Raw genomic sequence first — 18420 nt, 5'->3', positions numbered from 1 at the left:
TTAACTCCATGAAGCATCACAATATTTAACACCGGGCACTATTGCTAGAGAACGTTACCAACTGGGACCGGACAACACGATGTTACACTGCAATGACACAACGGCACAACTGTCAAACGACATCCCTCATGACGATGCCGTTTTTTATTAGTTATGTGGAGACAGAGTCAAACCAAACTGCATTCAAGCCATTCTGTCCTTGCTTCTTGGCAATGGTTCATATGGCTTTAAGTACAGAACAAGGCATTTCAGCAATCATTAGGAACCATTGCTCAATTCGGCATTAATATACACTTATATAAAATTACGACTTTCAGAGGAGGTCGTTCTTGCCACAACCTCCATCCGTCAGCAAAACCCGGCGGAGTGCTGGACGTTAGCTAGCGAACAGTCAGCGCGAGCAGACCGTTAAAGTTTAAATTTGAAACGGCTCAGTCCTATCCGATGGATTAAATGTGTGCTGAATTTAGAAAAATGAAGTGGGACCCGATATAATAAAGAAAGCATCAACTAAAACTTTACTCGGTGCCTTCTTCTGTCGATGAGCACGCTTTGCATCCAATGTCTGTATTATGCTTGGCATCTCATTCTATCTCCATGTGGGACAGGAAAGCCGGATAATGTTAGCTAGCCTCCTATGCCCAGTAAGCGAACTTACCTGTGTAGTTAAGAAGATGTGTTCAGGTCCTTGGAAAAATCACTAATTGATGAAAAGTTGGTGTAATGTTAGCAGTCAGCTGGCATGTATTCTTTCGGTAAGTCCCTCCTGGTGCTCTCCCGTGATGTTCTTCTGACTGTGACTGTTGTAAGTGCAGGGGAGGAATGGCTGTCTCTTCCCGTTCCTGGTCTACAGCGTTAACGTTAGCCTCACTGCTTCTTTGAATCTCTTCTCTCTGATGAATTTAAATGTCTCACATTCTGCCTGGCCACGCCACATGGGCTGACAGCTTGGCTTGGCTGCTTAGTCCAATGAGAAAAGAGGCAGGGCTCTCGGATCCAGCCAGTGATGGGGTAATTCGATGAACGCCCCTGTAGTCAAAGAAAAAAAAAATGAAACGGGTTACTGGAGTTCAGTGTGATCCTCCTCTCGGTCCACACCGTTGCTTTTCGTGCCCCGCCCCGCCGTGACGACCAGACACTGTCAGCAAGCGACAACCCTGTCAAGCTCTGCAAAATAACACAGGAGGTCAGGCGATGTTGCCTTCATAATAAATGCCTTCACGAGACCCAAAAAAAATGAATTACAATATTTTTTTTAAAAAAAGAAAGGAAAGGACAGAAACAAACAAACAAACAAACAAACAAAACAAAGCAAAACAAAAAACTTAAGGGTCTGCTAATTAGTAGGAAATTTGTGATTTGCCAATTTGTGATTTCGGAGTTTTAAATTAGCAGTCAAATGTGTTTTAAAATCAGAATCTTTAAAAATGTAAAAAGGAGGGTAAATTTTTTTAAGCCAAATCATTTTATGGATATAATTTTTAGCTCAAATACTAATCAAATGAATAATTTAAGATTCATTTAAGAGCTGCCTGTTTGCATTTGACTTACAAACAACAAAAAGCAAAACAAAAAAGAAAAGAAAAGAAAAGAAAAGCAGAATAGCTGATGACTAGTAATTGCTTATAAATGCATTCTAGTTAACATCAAGGGGATACTCACAAGGCAGAATGAATCTACAGATCAGTCTAAGATTGTAGTTTTTATGATAGGTCAATGGGAACAGAACACAAAACAATTTGGGGGGAAAAATGAATTTAAAGTCATATGCCATGTTTCACTATTTTATTTTGAGACTTTGGGTTCATAGATATATTGAGGGAAACTCATTCAATCTCAGTCTACTCCTGCTTTTAACAATTTACACATGTTTTTAGCCTGACAGAAAACTTTATGATAAATTGAGAGTTTGTGGGAAGAAATATCAAACGGTCAAGCTGCCAGGTTTTAATCAGATTCTGACTCTTTGACTGGTCCTGATGTTGCCCTATCGTATTCAGGTTTTATTTTGAAAAGTAAAACCGGAAATTGAAGTTCACGGTCTGTCGGGCTTGACACTGATGCAAACGGCCAAGTTCAAGTTGAGCATCACCACGCCACCAAGGTTCATCCAGACACAATTGAAGCGGGGTTATTGGGAAACATCTCTGTACCGGAGCAATGTTCTCGTCAAGCTTTCGAAACTCTGTTCAGCTCTGAGGAGAATCTTTCTCAAATATTTGTCAACAGCTGATAGACAGCGACATGTGCTCCTCTGACACCTGCCTGCCGGCCTGATCAGCCTGCATTCACCTGGTTTGTTCAGCGCCTGCTTTTCATCACGGACACAAATCTGATCAACGTGAGGTAACATTTGTTAAATTTATGAGCGTGAATTTTATGAATCTTATTTAAGAGTCTACATGTTGGAGCAACATTTTGCATTCCTTCCTCCTCTGATTTTATCATCACAGCTGATTTGAGATGTTTATATGTGTATATGTATAGTTTCTTTACTGTTACACATAAACGAATAAATGCATGTGCAATTGCAAATACATCTGCTGTACACTGGTAATAAATGATTCAGCTATAACACTTATGTATTTTGACATACCTTGTTGTACATACATACTTCTCTCCAGTATTCCATTTATTGTCCTTATCTTAATTATATTCTTTTTATGTGTGTGTTGTGTGTTTTGGTATGTGTGATATGTAAGTATCAGAAGTATTCAGTATGTAAGTACCAGGAGTAAAAGAGTCAAAATGCTTGTATGCACAAGTACACCTGGCCAAGAAAGTTGACTGTGATTCTGAAATAAAACATGTATGACTTATTTGTCAGATAAAAGTATCCATATTAATAATACTGTGCCTCATTTGGTGTATGTATGCGCACGCACACACACACACACACACACACACACACATTTATTTATTTATTTACTTACTTACTCACTCACTTATTTATTTATTATTTTTTAAGATAATGCCAGGAATAAAATTTCTTGTCATTTTTTCTTTCTTGGAATCTTGACCCTAAACTGAAGGTTGGACGACTCGGGCTATTTTTAACCTACTTTCTGACCAGACATTGGCCAGTCAATTGTAAAACACAATCGATGCAGTAGCAGTCAATGAAGCTAGATAAGCTTTCGTGCACAATTACCCAACCTACATTACACGAGAGCCGCCAGCAGCGTTGACGGCTCCACACACGTGTGTACACACAGACCAGTATTCTAAATGACGTAAAATCTGGCCAATCACGGGGCGGGGGAGTGTGGCCCAAACCAATCAGAGAAGGTGGGAGGGTGTTGCTAGGAGATAAGGTGATTAAAAGGCGGGGTTTGGGCGGTGACGTCACCAGGAAGGCTCGTCTGACCGCCGGGGTTACTGGAGTTCAGCTTGACAGATAACGTGATGTTCTGGGGAAACTGTATTCTTCTCTTCACTGACCTAAAATGGGAACCACGGTGATAACGTGTTCTCAAGGCACACCATGACCCTATAATGCACAGTGAAACCAACGAATCACATTTGGCCAAGCAAGGTAGCAATGCCCTGACTAAACATGGATTATAGCAGTCACACTAAACACAAGCTTAATATAGAAAATACATTTATTTGTGTAATAAAAAGTCAGTTTCACAGCCTATTGTTTGGAGATTGCTCTCTCCTCAGTCATATTAGTATATGGACAAAAGCATGCAGATGTAACAATCTGCTACTTCCTCAGACATAAATGTGCAAGGATGTAGTGGATGGTAGACCCACTGGAATTCCACTGAATAACATATTTATTGTCAAAGTTGTTTTATGAGGTAAAAGACTTTTATGAGGTAAATTCATTAAAAATGTAAAAAGGAGTGTAGCTACAGTAAAAAAATGCTTTTCTGAATATGTGATTTCAGTTCATTTTGGTAGGTGCTTGCTGCTGGATTTCACCTTGTTAATGGCCACTCCATCCCTGGGAGTGTGCTAGACTTTACAAAAAAAAAAAAAAAAAAGCTAGTGCCAAGCTAGTGCACCAGACTGTTTCTGTATGCAGCGAGGACACGCCATGTGCTCTCTGCCAAAAGAAAGAGACTGTCTGAGACCAAGAAACTGGCACCAGTTCAGTGATGCAAGAAGACTGAATTCATCCATGCATCCAAACTCCATCCCCCCATCCAACATTCACCCGTCCACCACTTCACTGGTGCAGACAAAGGGCCTTGCATCTGTGTGTGCATCATCCAGCCTTCAGTCTTTGATGTTGTAGTTTCTGATCTTGCTGACCCTGCCAGGGCCTCCAGGCTTGCCGAGCTTGGTGGGGTGTGAGGGCATTCTGGTGGGCTTCCTCCTCTCCTGGCTCTGGATCTTCACACCCTGAACCCTCACCTGGACTCCAAGACTGCTGGGCTCAGCCAAGTCCCTCCTACTCAGCTCCTCTTCACCTTTAGATGCAGACAAGAGTGATGAATCATTGATGTTTCCCAGTCTCTCTTACATTTTGCAGTACAGATGACAGAGTTTGGGCTGCTGCAGCCTTTTAGCTAATTGGGTTAAAGTTGCAGTCTGTAACAGCTGCATATTAAAAATGTCAGTTTGGCTTCTATCTATAACTGATAGATGTAGGACAGTACATACATTATGTAGTACTGTTGTAAACATACAGTACTGGACATACTTTATGTTTAGTACAGTACTGGATGTACTGTATGCTTAGTACAGTATGTACAGTACATATGTTCAGCACATACAGTACTGTACTAAACACACAGTACACAGTACTTATGTTTCCACTTTGATTGGAATAACTAGAAGAACTAGGTAGTCAGCCTGAGCACAGACAGCCACCATGGCTGAATAGGCAAAGAAAAGAGCGCCACCTACAGAGACTCAAACATCGCAGAAAATCAGTTAAAATATGTCAAGGTACTTTATACGATGTTTGATTGACAGGTGATCTCTAGGAAGTGCAGTGCAGAAACACAATGGTTGCTTAGCAGAAAAGATGGGGACAAAATATTCTTTAAAAATTACAATCTTGCCCACTACCATTTTACCACCCCCAAGAAATTGCCTTTGTTTTCACTTCAGATTAGTAGTTAATGTTAATAATTGAGTTGTTTATAACACAGGTATCTAACAGTGCTGACATATTTATTCTGAACAAGCCATGGTGTCTTTCTGTGATATGAAAAACCAAATCACACTAATGAGACAAACGTTATTACTGTATGAAAAATGTCTTTGCACAGCATTTCCCTCCCAGGCATCAAACTAGCTCACACTAATGAAAAGGCTGCATTACTTGAACATCCAGATATCATCTTCAGCACACGTGTCTTGCATCTAACGTGATCCTGCAAAGTGTGCCTTTTCCTCCTGCCAATATCTGCCATCATTTGGAAATGGCTGGCAATGGCGCCTGTGGAGTAATACCTACTCTTCTCAAGCTCATCAAATTAATGGGTGCAATGCTCGGTGACCTTGCAGACTGGTTACAGCAAGGAAGGCATTCACAGATGCACACACGTGACAATGCAAAATTAAAAAATTAAAAATCAGCACTGTCTCCATGCTTCTACTGAGTGAGAAGTACTGGGAATGCACTGACAATGCCAGGCTAACTTCAGCAAAAGCAGTGAAAGGATTTTCAGACTTCAGTCTGAACTTTGCAGTGTAACTGTGCAATAGTGTGTGCCTCACTCATCATGGTCAAATAAAAGGAAGGATATCTAATCTTCTCTTACACAGCGGCATAATGTCTGTAATAAACTATTTAAGTGATTCAAATTCAGGGGTTTCAAGTGTACTGAAGCCATGTGCCAGGTTTGTCCTGTTTCACAATTAGGTGATATGCTGATGATCACTGCTTCTCGGCCTGATCTGGCAGCTGGATGGACCCGTTGAGAAACTGTTCCCTGGACAGCTGACAGAGCCTTCAGCCTCTGAAATCCCATGAACAAGGTCACACATTGGGCAACCTCCCTCCCTCTATCTGTTCTTTCTATCACTGATCCTGCATCAGTGGTGGTGGTGGTGTATGTGTGTGTGTGTGAGACAGAAGGACACTGAATGTTCTGTCCCTACTGTCCCTAGCATGATAGACTATGCCCAAAAGCACAAAGAAACACCAATTATTGACATACTTCGGCCCTATTACTGTGGAACTGGGGACCTCATGTAATTTTTTTTTTTTTTTTTTTTTTTTTGAAATTCACATTTTTATTCAGGGATTTGCAGTACAAAGACATTTTACATTTCAGTTCCTTCTTGTGTTCTGAGTTTCAATGTCCTTTTGTCAATGTCCTTATTCCAAAGTCGAACCCGCACATACAATGTTAAACCCCCTCTTTTTTTTCTTTCTTTTTCTTACATTATTTCCTTCGAAATCACAATTCAAACATAACAGAAATAAAAATAAAAATAAAACGCACAAAACAAAAACCATAACAAAATGGCAGCAACAATCCAAAACAGGCTTTTCCCATAAAACAGATTTGCCCTAATCATTCAACTCTTCTCACCCATTTAATTTTCACATCAAATATGGTTTCAATGGGGTCACATACTCGACCCACTTTGCCCAGTATTTGCCAAACTTGTCTTTCTGTAACCTCAGATAGAATGTCATCCTCTCCATCACCAAAATTTCATATATTATTTCCATCCATTCATCAACTGTTGGTATCTCCGGTCTCGGGTTTTTTCAGGATGATGAAATTGAATACTGAATATAAAATTCCATTTATGATATTCCATTTATATTTTCATGAATATTTATTAGGCTAAATAATGATTTTTAAGGAACCTTGCATGGATGCTATTTTTTAACATATATTTAAGCATTATTACATGAGAGGGTGTGAAGTGACAATAATGACAGTCAAGCACACCCTCGAGTGCAATAATGCGATTATACAATTATTACCAACAAAATAAAATGTTTAATCAAAGTGTATTCATACTGTGGGCATTTTGCTCTCAAAATATAAAAGTTTTTTGCTAGTATTCTCTCCGTTTCAGTGGAAACACATCAGATCATACATGAGGTCAGCCAGCCAACTTGGGCTTATCATGTTTTCAAGACATAGTGATTTCCCAAAACTGAATAAATACCACACATAGCAAAACAAAACTGCTTTGCTAGCTCAATCATGTTGTAACTAGAATATCCGCTGGAAAAAATATTTTTTTCATGAACTGATTGTTATACTTCTGCCAACTTCTCAGTCATTTTTAATCTAACAGGTGCCGTGACAATGACTCAGCGGCACAGAAGATCTTTATCCACAACCAATTTATATTAAAAGTTACATTTAAATATAGGCTACTGCTTTCCAGTGTCGGCGCCAGAGCAAACATCTGTCTTTTCATAAACTCATTGGCAGATGTTTTATTTCAGCTGGGGGTGTGTCACTCCAATTTAACGTTAGCTCCGATTAATGTGGCTAAGCAGCAAAAGTAACAACAGTAAGCAGTCACATTAAGGCTTAACAGAGTTATATAATTTCAACCCCACCTTTCGGGGGCTTTTGCTAATCACCTTTTCGGGCTATTATCAATTTACCTCTGAAATAAAGACGACAATTTTCACAGATGTGTTGATTTATTAAATATTCATTTCAATGTACAGATGAAAACAAATTGACAAATTAATTAAATCAATGGCCTAGGAAACTCATAAAGACTAAACAAATTAATAACGATTAATAGGCTAATTAATAACTGATAACATTAACACATTAATAACAAGAACAAAGTTATAGCCGCACATCTCCATGGAAAATCTTACAGGTACTGTCCGTGGTGCTGAATCTGCCTCAGCAGGTACTGTCCGTGGTGCTGAATCTGCTGAGGCTGTTTAGCTCTTCTTTACTTACAGTTGAAAAAATCAACTGTTTGCCCGGTGTTTTTCAGGTAGTCTTGTAGATATCTGACGGCCCAAGACGTTGACCGGGCCGTACTGGCTTCATTTCTTGACCTCTCCAGCTGATCCAGCTCTTCACTCGTCACTCTCATGTATCTTGGCTTTTTCTGTTCTGTCTTGTCTTCCTTGTTCAGCCATTTATCCAAACTTAGGTTGCCAAATAAATCAAAACTGACAACAAAACGGTCCATTATACAGACTAACAAAGTTGACAGCGGCAGTTCCAAACCCTAACCCCCCCCACCCCCCCACCCCCACCCACCCCCAAACACACACACACACACACACCCCACCCCACCCCCCTCCACACACACACACACACACACACACACACACACACACACACACACTGCACTTCTGGAAGATAACACGCAAAGACTGGAGGGGAAGGGCTCAAGTCTGACAGTTCCTGAGTCCCAGTCCCGGGCGTCGGGTTCTGTCACTTGGTCTCATGGTCTCGCACCAACCGTGAACCTCCGTCGGAGCGTGTTGTTCCCAACCCAGGCGTGCTGTTCCCCTGCTGTTTAAACTGTTCATATTTCTATTTTTTATCCTCATTTATAGTGTATATATTGCTTGCTACTATTTATCATCTGTTTATCTGTTTATACTGTGAATTTGGACATTGCCCACATCTATGCACATTGTATACATCGATGCACACTGGTTTTATTGTTTTTTTTGCACATTGTTTTTTTTGCACATTGGTACTTAGATCTTTAGATCTCCAGGGTCATCTTTTATTCTTTATTTATTATTTACTTATTCTTTATTTTTGATTTACTTAATCTTGTACTCTGTGGATACTGCTGAAAACTGTGAATTTCCTTCGGGATGAATAAAGTATCTATCTATCTATCTATCTATCTATCTAAACCTGCTATCCATCGTATTTAGGGCAAAATCCGTATCAAACGCACACTATCTTAACACTCTTCCAATTTCTTTCAGTTCATTTGATTTAATTACCTCGTGCCATATTTTTAGAGCCAGCTGTATCCACTGGTCTTCAGATTTGGTCACGTTGCTGCCATTCACCTCTGATATGACAGACCTGCCTCCCTGACTACAGCTAGTCAGCATGTTTTTTTTTTTTTTTTTTATTATTATTGCTTTTCAGTCAAATGGATCGACAGAGAAATCATCCCACTGGAGGATTTCAGTCTGTAAAACCTGCAATAAACCTGCCTCGCCCTCAACAGGTATAAAAGAATATCACTGCCAGTTTACTTATTTAGCATGTATAAGGGTTAGAACAAGATGATGGCAGCATATGAAGCCATTCTCATGTTCAATTATGTGTCATAAGTTGTTGTAGCAATTTTTGGGTTGATAGCATTTATTACACAGATTTGGTGCAAAAGGTAACCATTTTTACCACTCAAGAACTGATAAATATGGTAAAAAATCCCTGCAAAATACCACATTGAGACACCAAGACCTTCATGAACACCACAGAAAAATTCACAGTGTGATTTGGTATCAAAAACTTTTGACATTCAGAGATTGCATTATATGGCGCCTAGATGGCAAGCATTTCTGTCTGGTAATGTCACAGAAACTGCATGGGTTTAGCATGAGGTGGGCATGTCTGCAAAGGGGGGGAGCCATGGCTGCCCAGAGAACCCATTTTCATTCAGATATCTTGAGGTCAGAGGTCAAGGCAGCCCTTTGACAATGAGCATTCCAGTTTTTCCCTTGCCAAAATGTTGCTTAAATCTGGAGCAATATATAGCCGCCTTGCTGACAGGCAAGCATGACATACTCTGTAACACTGGATACCTCAGGTTATTTAATTTATTCACTCTTGCTTTAAAACTGAGCCTCTAAAAGGCGCTACAGCCTCTAAAAGACAGTATGTTGACCGCCCATCTGACCGTTTAAGAGGTTAAAGTTCTAGCAATCACAGCTACAGTTTGTTTTCTTTGATACAAACCATAGGTGTTATTGCATTTCTGTATTTGCTTGGTTCAAGTCCATGCTGCTCGATTACAGCAAACCAGGAACTGCAAACAGAAATCACATGGACTCGTTCACTGGAAAGAGTTTTGGTAACCTTCTGTCACCCTGCCAGGTAGCCGTGGGTGGCAGACTAAATAAATCTGAGTCCAATCCCTTTAACTTTAGCTAAATACAGTGGACTTGTCTGTGAACTGTGCCACAATTAACCCTGTCAAGTGTTGATCAGGTGGAATATTAGCTCATCATCTAGGTGTTCCAAGCATGAATAACTGTCGGTGATAAGATGTAACATCTGATTTCTTGTACAAATAACGCATATTTGGAGTTGTTTCCTGTAGCTGGTTTGGATATTGTTCTCACTCAAAACAACTTGTTATGTGGGGGCTCAAGAGTTTGAAAAGCATTTCTGTTACCTGACCAAACTTGTTAAAAGATGAAATGTTCCAAACATGTAAAGCGTGAGCCCATCCAAGCTGTTTTAGGAGCTTTCTACTCTGCTACTAGATTGTTCTAGATGGTTCCCTCTCTAGTTACCTTCAGTGAGCACTGACGGACTGAGGCCTCGGTCCAGCATCTTCCAGACCTCCCTCAGTGACCCCTCCGATGCCACTGATGACAGCAAGGGTCCAGATGGGCTGGAGGGGGGTACTGAAGCCATGTCTGGATGAAACGAGCTCTGTGATTGGCTGAGCGCAGAAGGAGCACTCTCTTTGCTGCTTGGGTGCTGAGGATGAAAAGGAGGAGGAGGAGGAAGACGAAGAGAGCTGCTTAGGACAGAGAGGTAAGGAGGTTCCTTTTGGTATGGTTTACTGACTTACAGGGTGTCAGGGTGTTCTGCACTTCTATCAAGCAGTTTTAATACCTAGTTTGTGGATTCCAAAGGAATCCAGGCTTTTTAAACATCTTGCATTTCAGTGTTGTCTATTTACTAGTTGTAAGCACTAATTAGCACTGATATAATTAACAATAAGGTTAATAAAAATGTTCCATGATTAGATTTCCACTCAGCAGGGTAGTGCTATTACCTCAGGCTTGGCTGTGTCTTGGTGGCCCTGGGCCCAAGGGTTGGCAGTCCTGTTTTTGCCCCGATCTCTGCTGTCAGGTTCAGAGAGGAGTGGCTGAAGCACAATCGAAGCCCCTTGCCTCTGAGCGTACTGCAGCTCCTAATGGAAGAAAGACATTACTGAACAAGCTGCGGCCTCTGGTGGTCGTACATAGAAATACACAACAAACGCTGTTTCAGAGGCTTTTTCACTGTGACAAGAATGACTTCTGGGAAAAATACAGATCACTTATTTGTTTTTGTCAGGACAGTAGTCATGTTTAAAGATATTTTAACATTTACATTATACTTTATTATATGAAGTCACTTGAGTTTCTGTCAGATCCCAAGTCCCTGGAATCGTCACTCTGAAATTGTTTAGTATAAAGGCCAACTGTGGTCCTGCGTCTTCACTGAAGACGGCAAAATGCTTGAGTGTGTACCAGCCTTCAGGGGAGCACAGAGCAGCTAATGAGGATATTTCACACCCAGGTAACACTCACTCTGAGTTTAATTTGGCTTTAAGAACACTGGACAATAATTCATCTCACACTGGAAGAAACAGAGGATGGACCACAGCAATCATTTGGATGCTGGGCGACTGCAGTCTTAGATATGATCTGAAAGCTCCATTACTGCTCACATAAGAGCCTGCAGACTGCAACATATGGGAAGACAGACGAAGTGTAGGGAAATGGGAGGAAGGCAGGATTTCATAATGAGGGATAGATGGCATACTATTGGGAAACGTGAGTAAGGAGCAGTGACCTGTGAGGTTAGCCGGTACTGAAGCTGTTCCAGAGCAGAGAGACGGCCATGTTGGTCCCCTTGTGTCTCTCTGGAGGAGTCTCTCTCTGGCTCCATCGACTCTTTCGGTCTGACAGAGGACTGGGAAACTGAGGACAAATATGATTATTATTTATCGTACATTTAAAGGGTAAAGGTATTCATTCAGCACTCTCAGAACAGCTCTAGTTTTCTTTACTCTGCTGTCACATCTTGTAAGTCACAGAGGTTCAACTCTTTGCTTATTTTTGAGTTTGTAGTTTTGTGATTAAACAACTATCCTATTCAGCGTCCATTTATTTGTGTTGATCAGCTTCTACTTGCATCACAGTTGTAGTGTGCTGGTCTGCCTTATTTTAACATATTTACATTTCCAGGGACAGTAATAAAACAGTAATTATGTCCCCCAAGTTTTCCTTGGGGGACATAATTTGCAGTTGAAAAAAGGGGAAAAAAATCACAATATATGTTATTGCAATACTCAGCATATTGGAAACTGTTGAAAATCACAATACCATCCTATCGTTACTTAAGTATCATGATAATATTGTATTGTGTGGCCTCTGGTGATTCCCACTCTGAGGGATCATCTTATTCCACTGGCAGATTTTTTTTTTACCTTATTTGAAGAAAAACAAGATATTTAGCACTGAGATAAGAGACAAAAGATGTATTAAGATGGACATTTTTTCTGTGTATGTAAGTGTAATTTTGTTATTTTGAAGTCAAAGTCCTTTCTCATGTTGTGTTTCTGTTATTGTTTCCACCCCTGTGTCAACAGTCCATGAGTCTGCAGAGTCAGGGGTGTTTATCTCCTCCCTGTGTGAACTCAGTGTAAACTCTGCTCTAATCCCCCCTCAGATCTAACAGGGACCAGGATCAGGTCAACAGTGTGGAACAGCGACACACCACAATAGAGAGGAGATCCCTCACTTCCTGTCTGTGTCAACGGTGCCTGTCCAATCACAACACAGCTGCACTTCCTGTTTGCACTGCTCATAACCCAAACAAATGTAGGTAGAATCACTCAGAGCGGACTGTGGGACAGCAGTTTGAGTGGGATAAATACACGCTGAACATCCCTTGCTGGTGTCATGCCAAATTTGTTCCAAGGCTAAATGTATACCTATATTATCAAAATTTGTTTTATATACTTGTTGAGCTTGTTTAGTATTGGGAAATGCCATGTTGGGGATTGAGAGTGTTTCCAAAAGAGAATATGGGTCAAAAAGTCAGTTTTGAAAGGCAGAAATCTGCAGCTGACCTGGTTAACACTGGGCTACTGGCACTGATCAAAAATCCTATCAACTCCACCACATATACCGTGGCCAACTTGTGCTATGGACCAGTAAAATTCATTCTGATTGCCCCTGTAATAAAAAGTGACAGTCACATTCAAATGTAAAATTCCCTGATGTTTCCATGACTAAATTTCCAGGACCTATATTAATCAATTTTTTTCCCTTTATGACATTTTAAACACACTTCATATTCAGAGGTCTTATTAAACCTATTTAAAGTATTACATTTCATTTGGATGAACACAAACACTACTATACATTTCAGTGATTTATTTTCAGAAGACAGGAGGGAAAAAAATCAAACAAAGGAAGTAAACATAATGTGAACATAATGTTAAATAATTATTATGTTTGCTGAATAAAAAAAAAATACTATATTTTTTAAACTGAGGCTGACAAAATTGAATGATCCTACATGACTTGTCTTGGGAGTGTATTAAATTCCCTGAATTTTTGTGTCTTTTTGAAGATTCCATGCCATGCCTTATGGGAACACTGAAATCTGTATGGTGCTGCCATCTAATGTAGTGAGTTTGTGTGTGTGTGTGTGTGTGTGTGGTGTTAGTACCCTGGAGTCCAGCAGCAGTGATCTGTGCACGGAGGCGGTTGCCCATCTCTATCAGCTGCTGCTTCTCTCTGCTCAGCCGGGCAATAACATGAGCAGCCTGCTTCAGTTTGGTCTGCAGGAGAGGAGCGTTGGGTTTACCGCCCTGATAGTCCTCCAGCGCACCTCCAGACTTCAGGCCAAAGGCCAGCTGCTGTTGCTGCCGTAAATACAGGTTCTCCTCCTGGAGCTGGCGGACCATCTCACTCTGGGTGGAGGACAAGAGTAAGCTTTAATGATCACTGTGGGAAAACTCAGAATCAGAATCAGATTTATTGTCATTATACATGTAGTACAACGAAATTAGAGGCAATGCCTTAAAGTGCACATAAACACACATTAAAAACCACATTCAGTCCATCATTCATAAAGATTGCACAGTGTTAAGAGTATAAATAAATAATAAAAACTGAACTGAGAATAAAGAAACTGGAGAGAGGGGAACATTTAAATGAAATTATGAGGATATAAATCACAAAATTTGAGCAGAGCTCTGTGATATAGATAGAAACTTCATATCAGAGACCAAGAGATCAAGAGACCCCACTGAAATGTTTTCTGGTTACCTGTTCACATACAATGGGCTCCCGCCTGCTGGCAATGTCTATTTTCAGTGCAGAAACCTGTAATGATACAATGAAACAAGTCATCAGTGACTGTGATGTCCCCCACAATGGATGTCAGCTGCCCTGGGAGTTAACTGTGGCCATGGGGTGGTCGAGTCAAATCAGACATTTACCTTTGTTGTCTTCTTCTAAAACCAATAAGTCAGCAATGGAGATTTAAAAGGAAGGAAATATAGTAACTATTTTTGGTTGCAGTAATCACAACAAATCAAATTGTGTGTGTGACAACTGAGTTTGTCACCTGGTTGCCCAGAGCAACAGTCTCCAGGTTGTTGAGGACGTTTCCTTTCTGATATTCTTCCTTTTCTCTCCTCACTTCTTCCAGCTCCATCTCCACTGTGGCTAATCGCTGACGAAGACCCGCCTCCTCAGATGCCCACCTCCTCCTCTGATTGGCTAGTTCCAGACGTAGCTCCTCGGCCTCCACTTGCTTGGTATGGCACTGAGGCAACAGAGACAGAGGGAGAGGAATGGAGGGATGAGAGTAGGAAAGTCACTAGTGAGTTACTGTATATTTTATTACATTTCTGACCAATTTAAAGGGACATACCACTATATTTTGAGCTATTAAATTATCTGGCAATTTTTACATTATCAGTTGCCGCCACACCTTCTGCTACCAAAGGACTGGGTAAAAGCAAAGCCCATTATGGCTTACTATTTAAGCGCTGAGTTATATAATCTGTAGCTTGGAGGTATTGACTAATGATTTTAAGTCACAGTACAACATTTTTCAATGGATATAAAGCATTCTGGAAGCTCTTCAATTCTACCAAACCACAGCAGCTTTAACTCCACTCCCAGCCAAGCCAGCTAGCCAGGTCTGTCAGGTCAAGCTCATCTCAGTTATTTGCATCAGCACCTGTTGTGTGAGGCTGGTGAGGGCAGTCTCCAGATGTGCCACTCTGACCTCCTGCTTCTTAAATGCGGCGGTGTTGGCAACTTTCTCCATGCGTAGACCCCCTGATGAACCATCACATATACAAGAGACTCAGGAAAAAGACAACTGCAGCTCCTGTTATCAACAAATGCCTTTGTTAGAAGGGACTGTTTAAAAAATGTTATGAAGAATACTAGCCAGCCAGTATCCAGCACTCAGTAACAATGAGAGGAAGATAGCACCACCCATCCCCCTCCCCCCCAGCGGTTCTATAGGACAGCTGGGGGGGAGAGAAATAATATCACATTTTTTAGAAAGAATGAACTATGCCTTTAAGTACAACTCTTGCCTACTGAGATAAAGCTTTGAGTTACAAAGTGACAGCAGGTACATTATCTAATACTAATGTTACTATTGTAAAATAAAATCGATAAACTGTGTTAAAAACATTATTGGAAACTGGAAAAACAAAAACAAAAGAATAAAACTAATATTGGAGAAGTTTTTGTTTTGTTTTGTTTTGTTTTGTTTTGTTTTGTTTTGTTTTGTTTTGCTTTGTTTGTGTGATAATCAGGCTAATCAAATGATGGGTAGAATGATCTCAACTCGCTGAGAATGCAATGAAAAATGTAAATAAAAGAGAATTAACAATTTCATTGTGACAAATATCAACAGGGCAGTATTCCAATAAGCATTATTCCTTATATTATAACTAGAACTGAAACAAAAAATCTATTTCTTCATCAGTTTAGTTCTCTTATTTCATGTTCTGACATAAACCATGTTTTCCATGCTAATGGCTATTAGCATGGATAAGACCGCACTGCACTACACTAGCAGGTAGGTATGAGTCTTAAGCTGTCAACACTAAAACTATTTCAGATGGTGCAACTGTTATGTTAATATGCGCAATTGTGTGCAGCCTTGCAAATGAAAGACACACATATACATTTCCTACACCATGCTTTGTGTCTTAATAGAGACACGTGTAATAAATGCATGGACCAATGTGGGTTATTGAAAGCCAATACAGTTTTTTTGTGCTGATATTTTGTGTTGATATTAAATATCTTGAAAATTTGCCATTTTCATCTAAAAAGTTACTTAAAAACTAAATCCCATAAAGTTTCTTGCCAGAATTTTACTCTTGACAGGGCAGAAAAGCCTCTGAGACAGCATTTAGAGCATGATAGGACACTAACCCAGATGATACTAAGAACATGAATAATTACTATAACATTCAAACATGCTTGTCTAAATGCATCAATATGTTATTAGAATCAGTTCAGATAAAGGGTTTTACACAGACAATCAGTGTAATATTTACCAACCATACATCATAACCGTCATACTAGAGAACACAACATTGCCTGATATCTGGTTTTGAATAAAAATGTCTTTAACATCAACAAACTGATATGTACATCATGTAACCCTAGTTCTCTGCATTCATCATTTTTAGTGGTAAGTGCCCACCATCATGCAGCCTTCCCTACCAATAGTTTCGTTGAGTGATCGGATGTGGTTCCGCAGGTAGCCGTTGTCTGGAGCCACAGGGGCCAGGGCCTCTGAAGGTTTGTCTGTAGCTATAGTGGGGTTGAGCAGTCCTGTGGTGCCCTCTAGCTGCCCTTCCAGGTGCCTGCACCGAGCCTTTAACTGCACCACCTCCTGCTCCAGAGCTTGGGTGTATTCAGCTGTGACAGTAGCTACACAACAAATCACCACATCACCACAAGTTCAGACCAACAGCACAACTACAGTAACATTCATCAACATTTTTCCAGGTGACACAACATATGAGTTGAGGCTATCATCATTTTTGTGCAGTTTTCATCAGCATCAGGCAGTCAGTACCTTGTTAGATAGCTGCCTGAAGCTTTTACGGTGCTAGGCTATATTTCTAGCTGCACAGTTTTACATGTTACTGTATGTCATGTTCTCTGAGCAAGCATCCTTCACATGGGCAGTTAGCCAGCAGCGGTGTCATGTTTACCATTTAAAAGCAAACACATTACTGAAAGGTTACAAGGCTTCCCTTGGGGACCAACCACGTGCTGGATGGCAGATAGGAAAACCTGCCACTATCATCTATTTTGTGGTACAGTGGCCGCAGATACACATAATATAGTAGTGATGAAAATATGTTGCCACTGGAAACTGCTGCCCAAGGTCTAGATTCAAAGCAAAGAATAAGAAAGTGAGCCGTAAAGGACTTGGTGTTCACATTAGCTGGACTGGGATCTTGCCTAATGAAAGCTGATCAACAAGCCAAATTTAGACTGGAAGTGATCTGACAGGCGCTGACTTCTGAAAATATAAGGGGGTGGAGGGGATGACAAGCATTAGGAATGATGTGTATTTTCATGCTAGTGTATGCACTGGATATCAAAAATGAGCCAATTAGCTTTGTGCATGCTTTGGAATGTGATTAGTTAAAGGTGGAGACAATCACAACCCCACAAGAGGTGTGCATTTCCCTTTTCAAATACATAACCAGAAATGCAGAGGTGGAGGTACCTGATTTCATTTTCTCATGTTACTGTAATTGAGCAGCTCTTTTGTGTACTTGTACTTTTTTGAGTATTCAATCAGTCAGTAATTAGACTTTTACCTCAGTTCATTTTTGCTTGACTGTTGTACTGCTTTGACTTTTACTTTTTTCTTTACTAGATTTTTACAGCAGCACTTCTGCCTCTACCCCAGTGAAATATCAGCAACAATAACTTCCACTTGAGTAACAAATTGAAATAGTCTTTCCACCACTGCAGAAATGTGTAGATTTTTGTTTTTGCCATGATGTTTTTAGTTATTGCATTCAAAGAAAAATGCATACAAATAAACATCAAAGAGCACAAAAGTGAAAGTTGTGTGAAACTTTCACGCAATTTGGTCACATTTCTCAGCTGCAAGTTGCATTTGGTTCATGCAACTAACCTGTTACACTTCAAATGCAATCAAACCCACCTGCAACAACCACTGAGATTCACAAGAATGATAAACATTGCATAGAAATTGCGTTTATTAGCCTGTTCTCCTCACTTTTCATCTACTTGAGATTAAATTGATTTCATAGACATAAAGGCTACAGTAAACCTTGTAGCTACCGCTAACAATATGAAGCAAGGATAACTATCCATAAATGCTGTTAATTAATGTGTAATTATATGTGTGGAATGTGTAATTAATGTGTAATGTGTAATAAACACAACTGACAAATATTCTAATCCCAACTCAGAAGTAATTACATGAAATTCATTAAAAATAACAAATTCCTTGTTCAAGCTCCATGTCGCTGACAGAAGTCTGTCCATTGTGG

At 40.2% G+C, this 18420-nt stretch overlaps 2 protein-coding genes across 4 annotated transcripts in view; both read right to left on the bottom strand.

The window, feature by feature from the left end:
* The window catches only part of fasn (fatty acid synthase), a 43808-nt gene extending 42717 nt beyond the window's left edge, over positions 1–1091 (bottom strand). Inside the window, 1 exon segment of the mRNA XM_030077122.1 lies at positions 659–1091. The gene's annotated coding sequence lies outside the window, so the exon portion shown is untranslated.
* A 2496-nt stretch (positions 1092–3587) lies between these two features.
* ccdc57 (coiled-coil domain containing 57) overlaps positions 3588–18420 on the bottom strand; it is a 36399-nt gene continuing 21566 nt past the window's right edge. For all 3 annotated transcript variants that reach the window (XM_030078657.1, XM_030078656.1, XM_030078658.1), the window contains 9 exons: positions 16601–16810; positions 15087–15187; positions 14466–14666; positions 14165–14221; positions 13563–13806; positions 11676–11803; positions 10891–11028; positions 10400–10589; positions 3588–4421 (listed from right to left, as the gene is read on the bottom strand). In XM_030078657.1, coding sequence (XP_029934517.1) covers positions 4228–4421; positions 10400–10589; positions 10891–11028; positions 11676–11803; positions 13563–13806; positions 14165–14221; positions 14466–14666; positions 15087–15187; positions 16601–16810 — 1463 coding nt within the window. In that variant the 3' untranslated portion in view covers positions 3588–4227. The remainder of the gene's footprint in view (positions 4422–10399; positions 10590–10890; positions 11029–11675; positions 11804–13562; positions 13807–14164; positions 14222–14465; positions 14667–15086; positions 15188–16600; positions 16811–18420) is intronic.

This window comes from Myripristis murdjan, chromosome 19 (genome assembly GCF_902150065.1).
Source record: "Myripristis murdjan chromosome 19, fMyrMur1.1, whole genome shotgun sequence".
NCBI classification, from domain to species: Eukaryota; Metazoa; Chordata; class Actinopteri; order Holocentriformes; family Holocentridae; genus Myripristis; species Myripristis murdjan.
The sequence above is the reverse complement of the archived record's forward strand: the minus strand, read 5'-3'. Positions and strand labels throughout refer to the sequence as shown.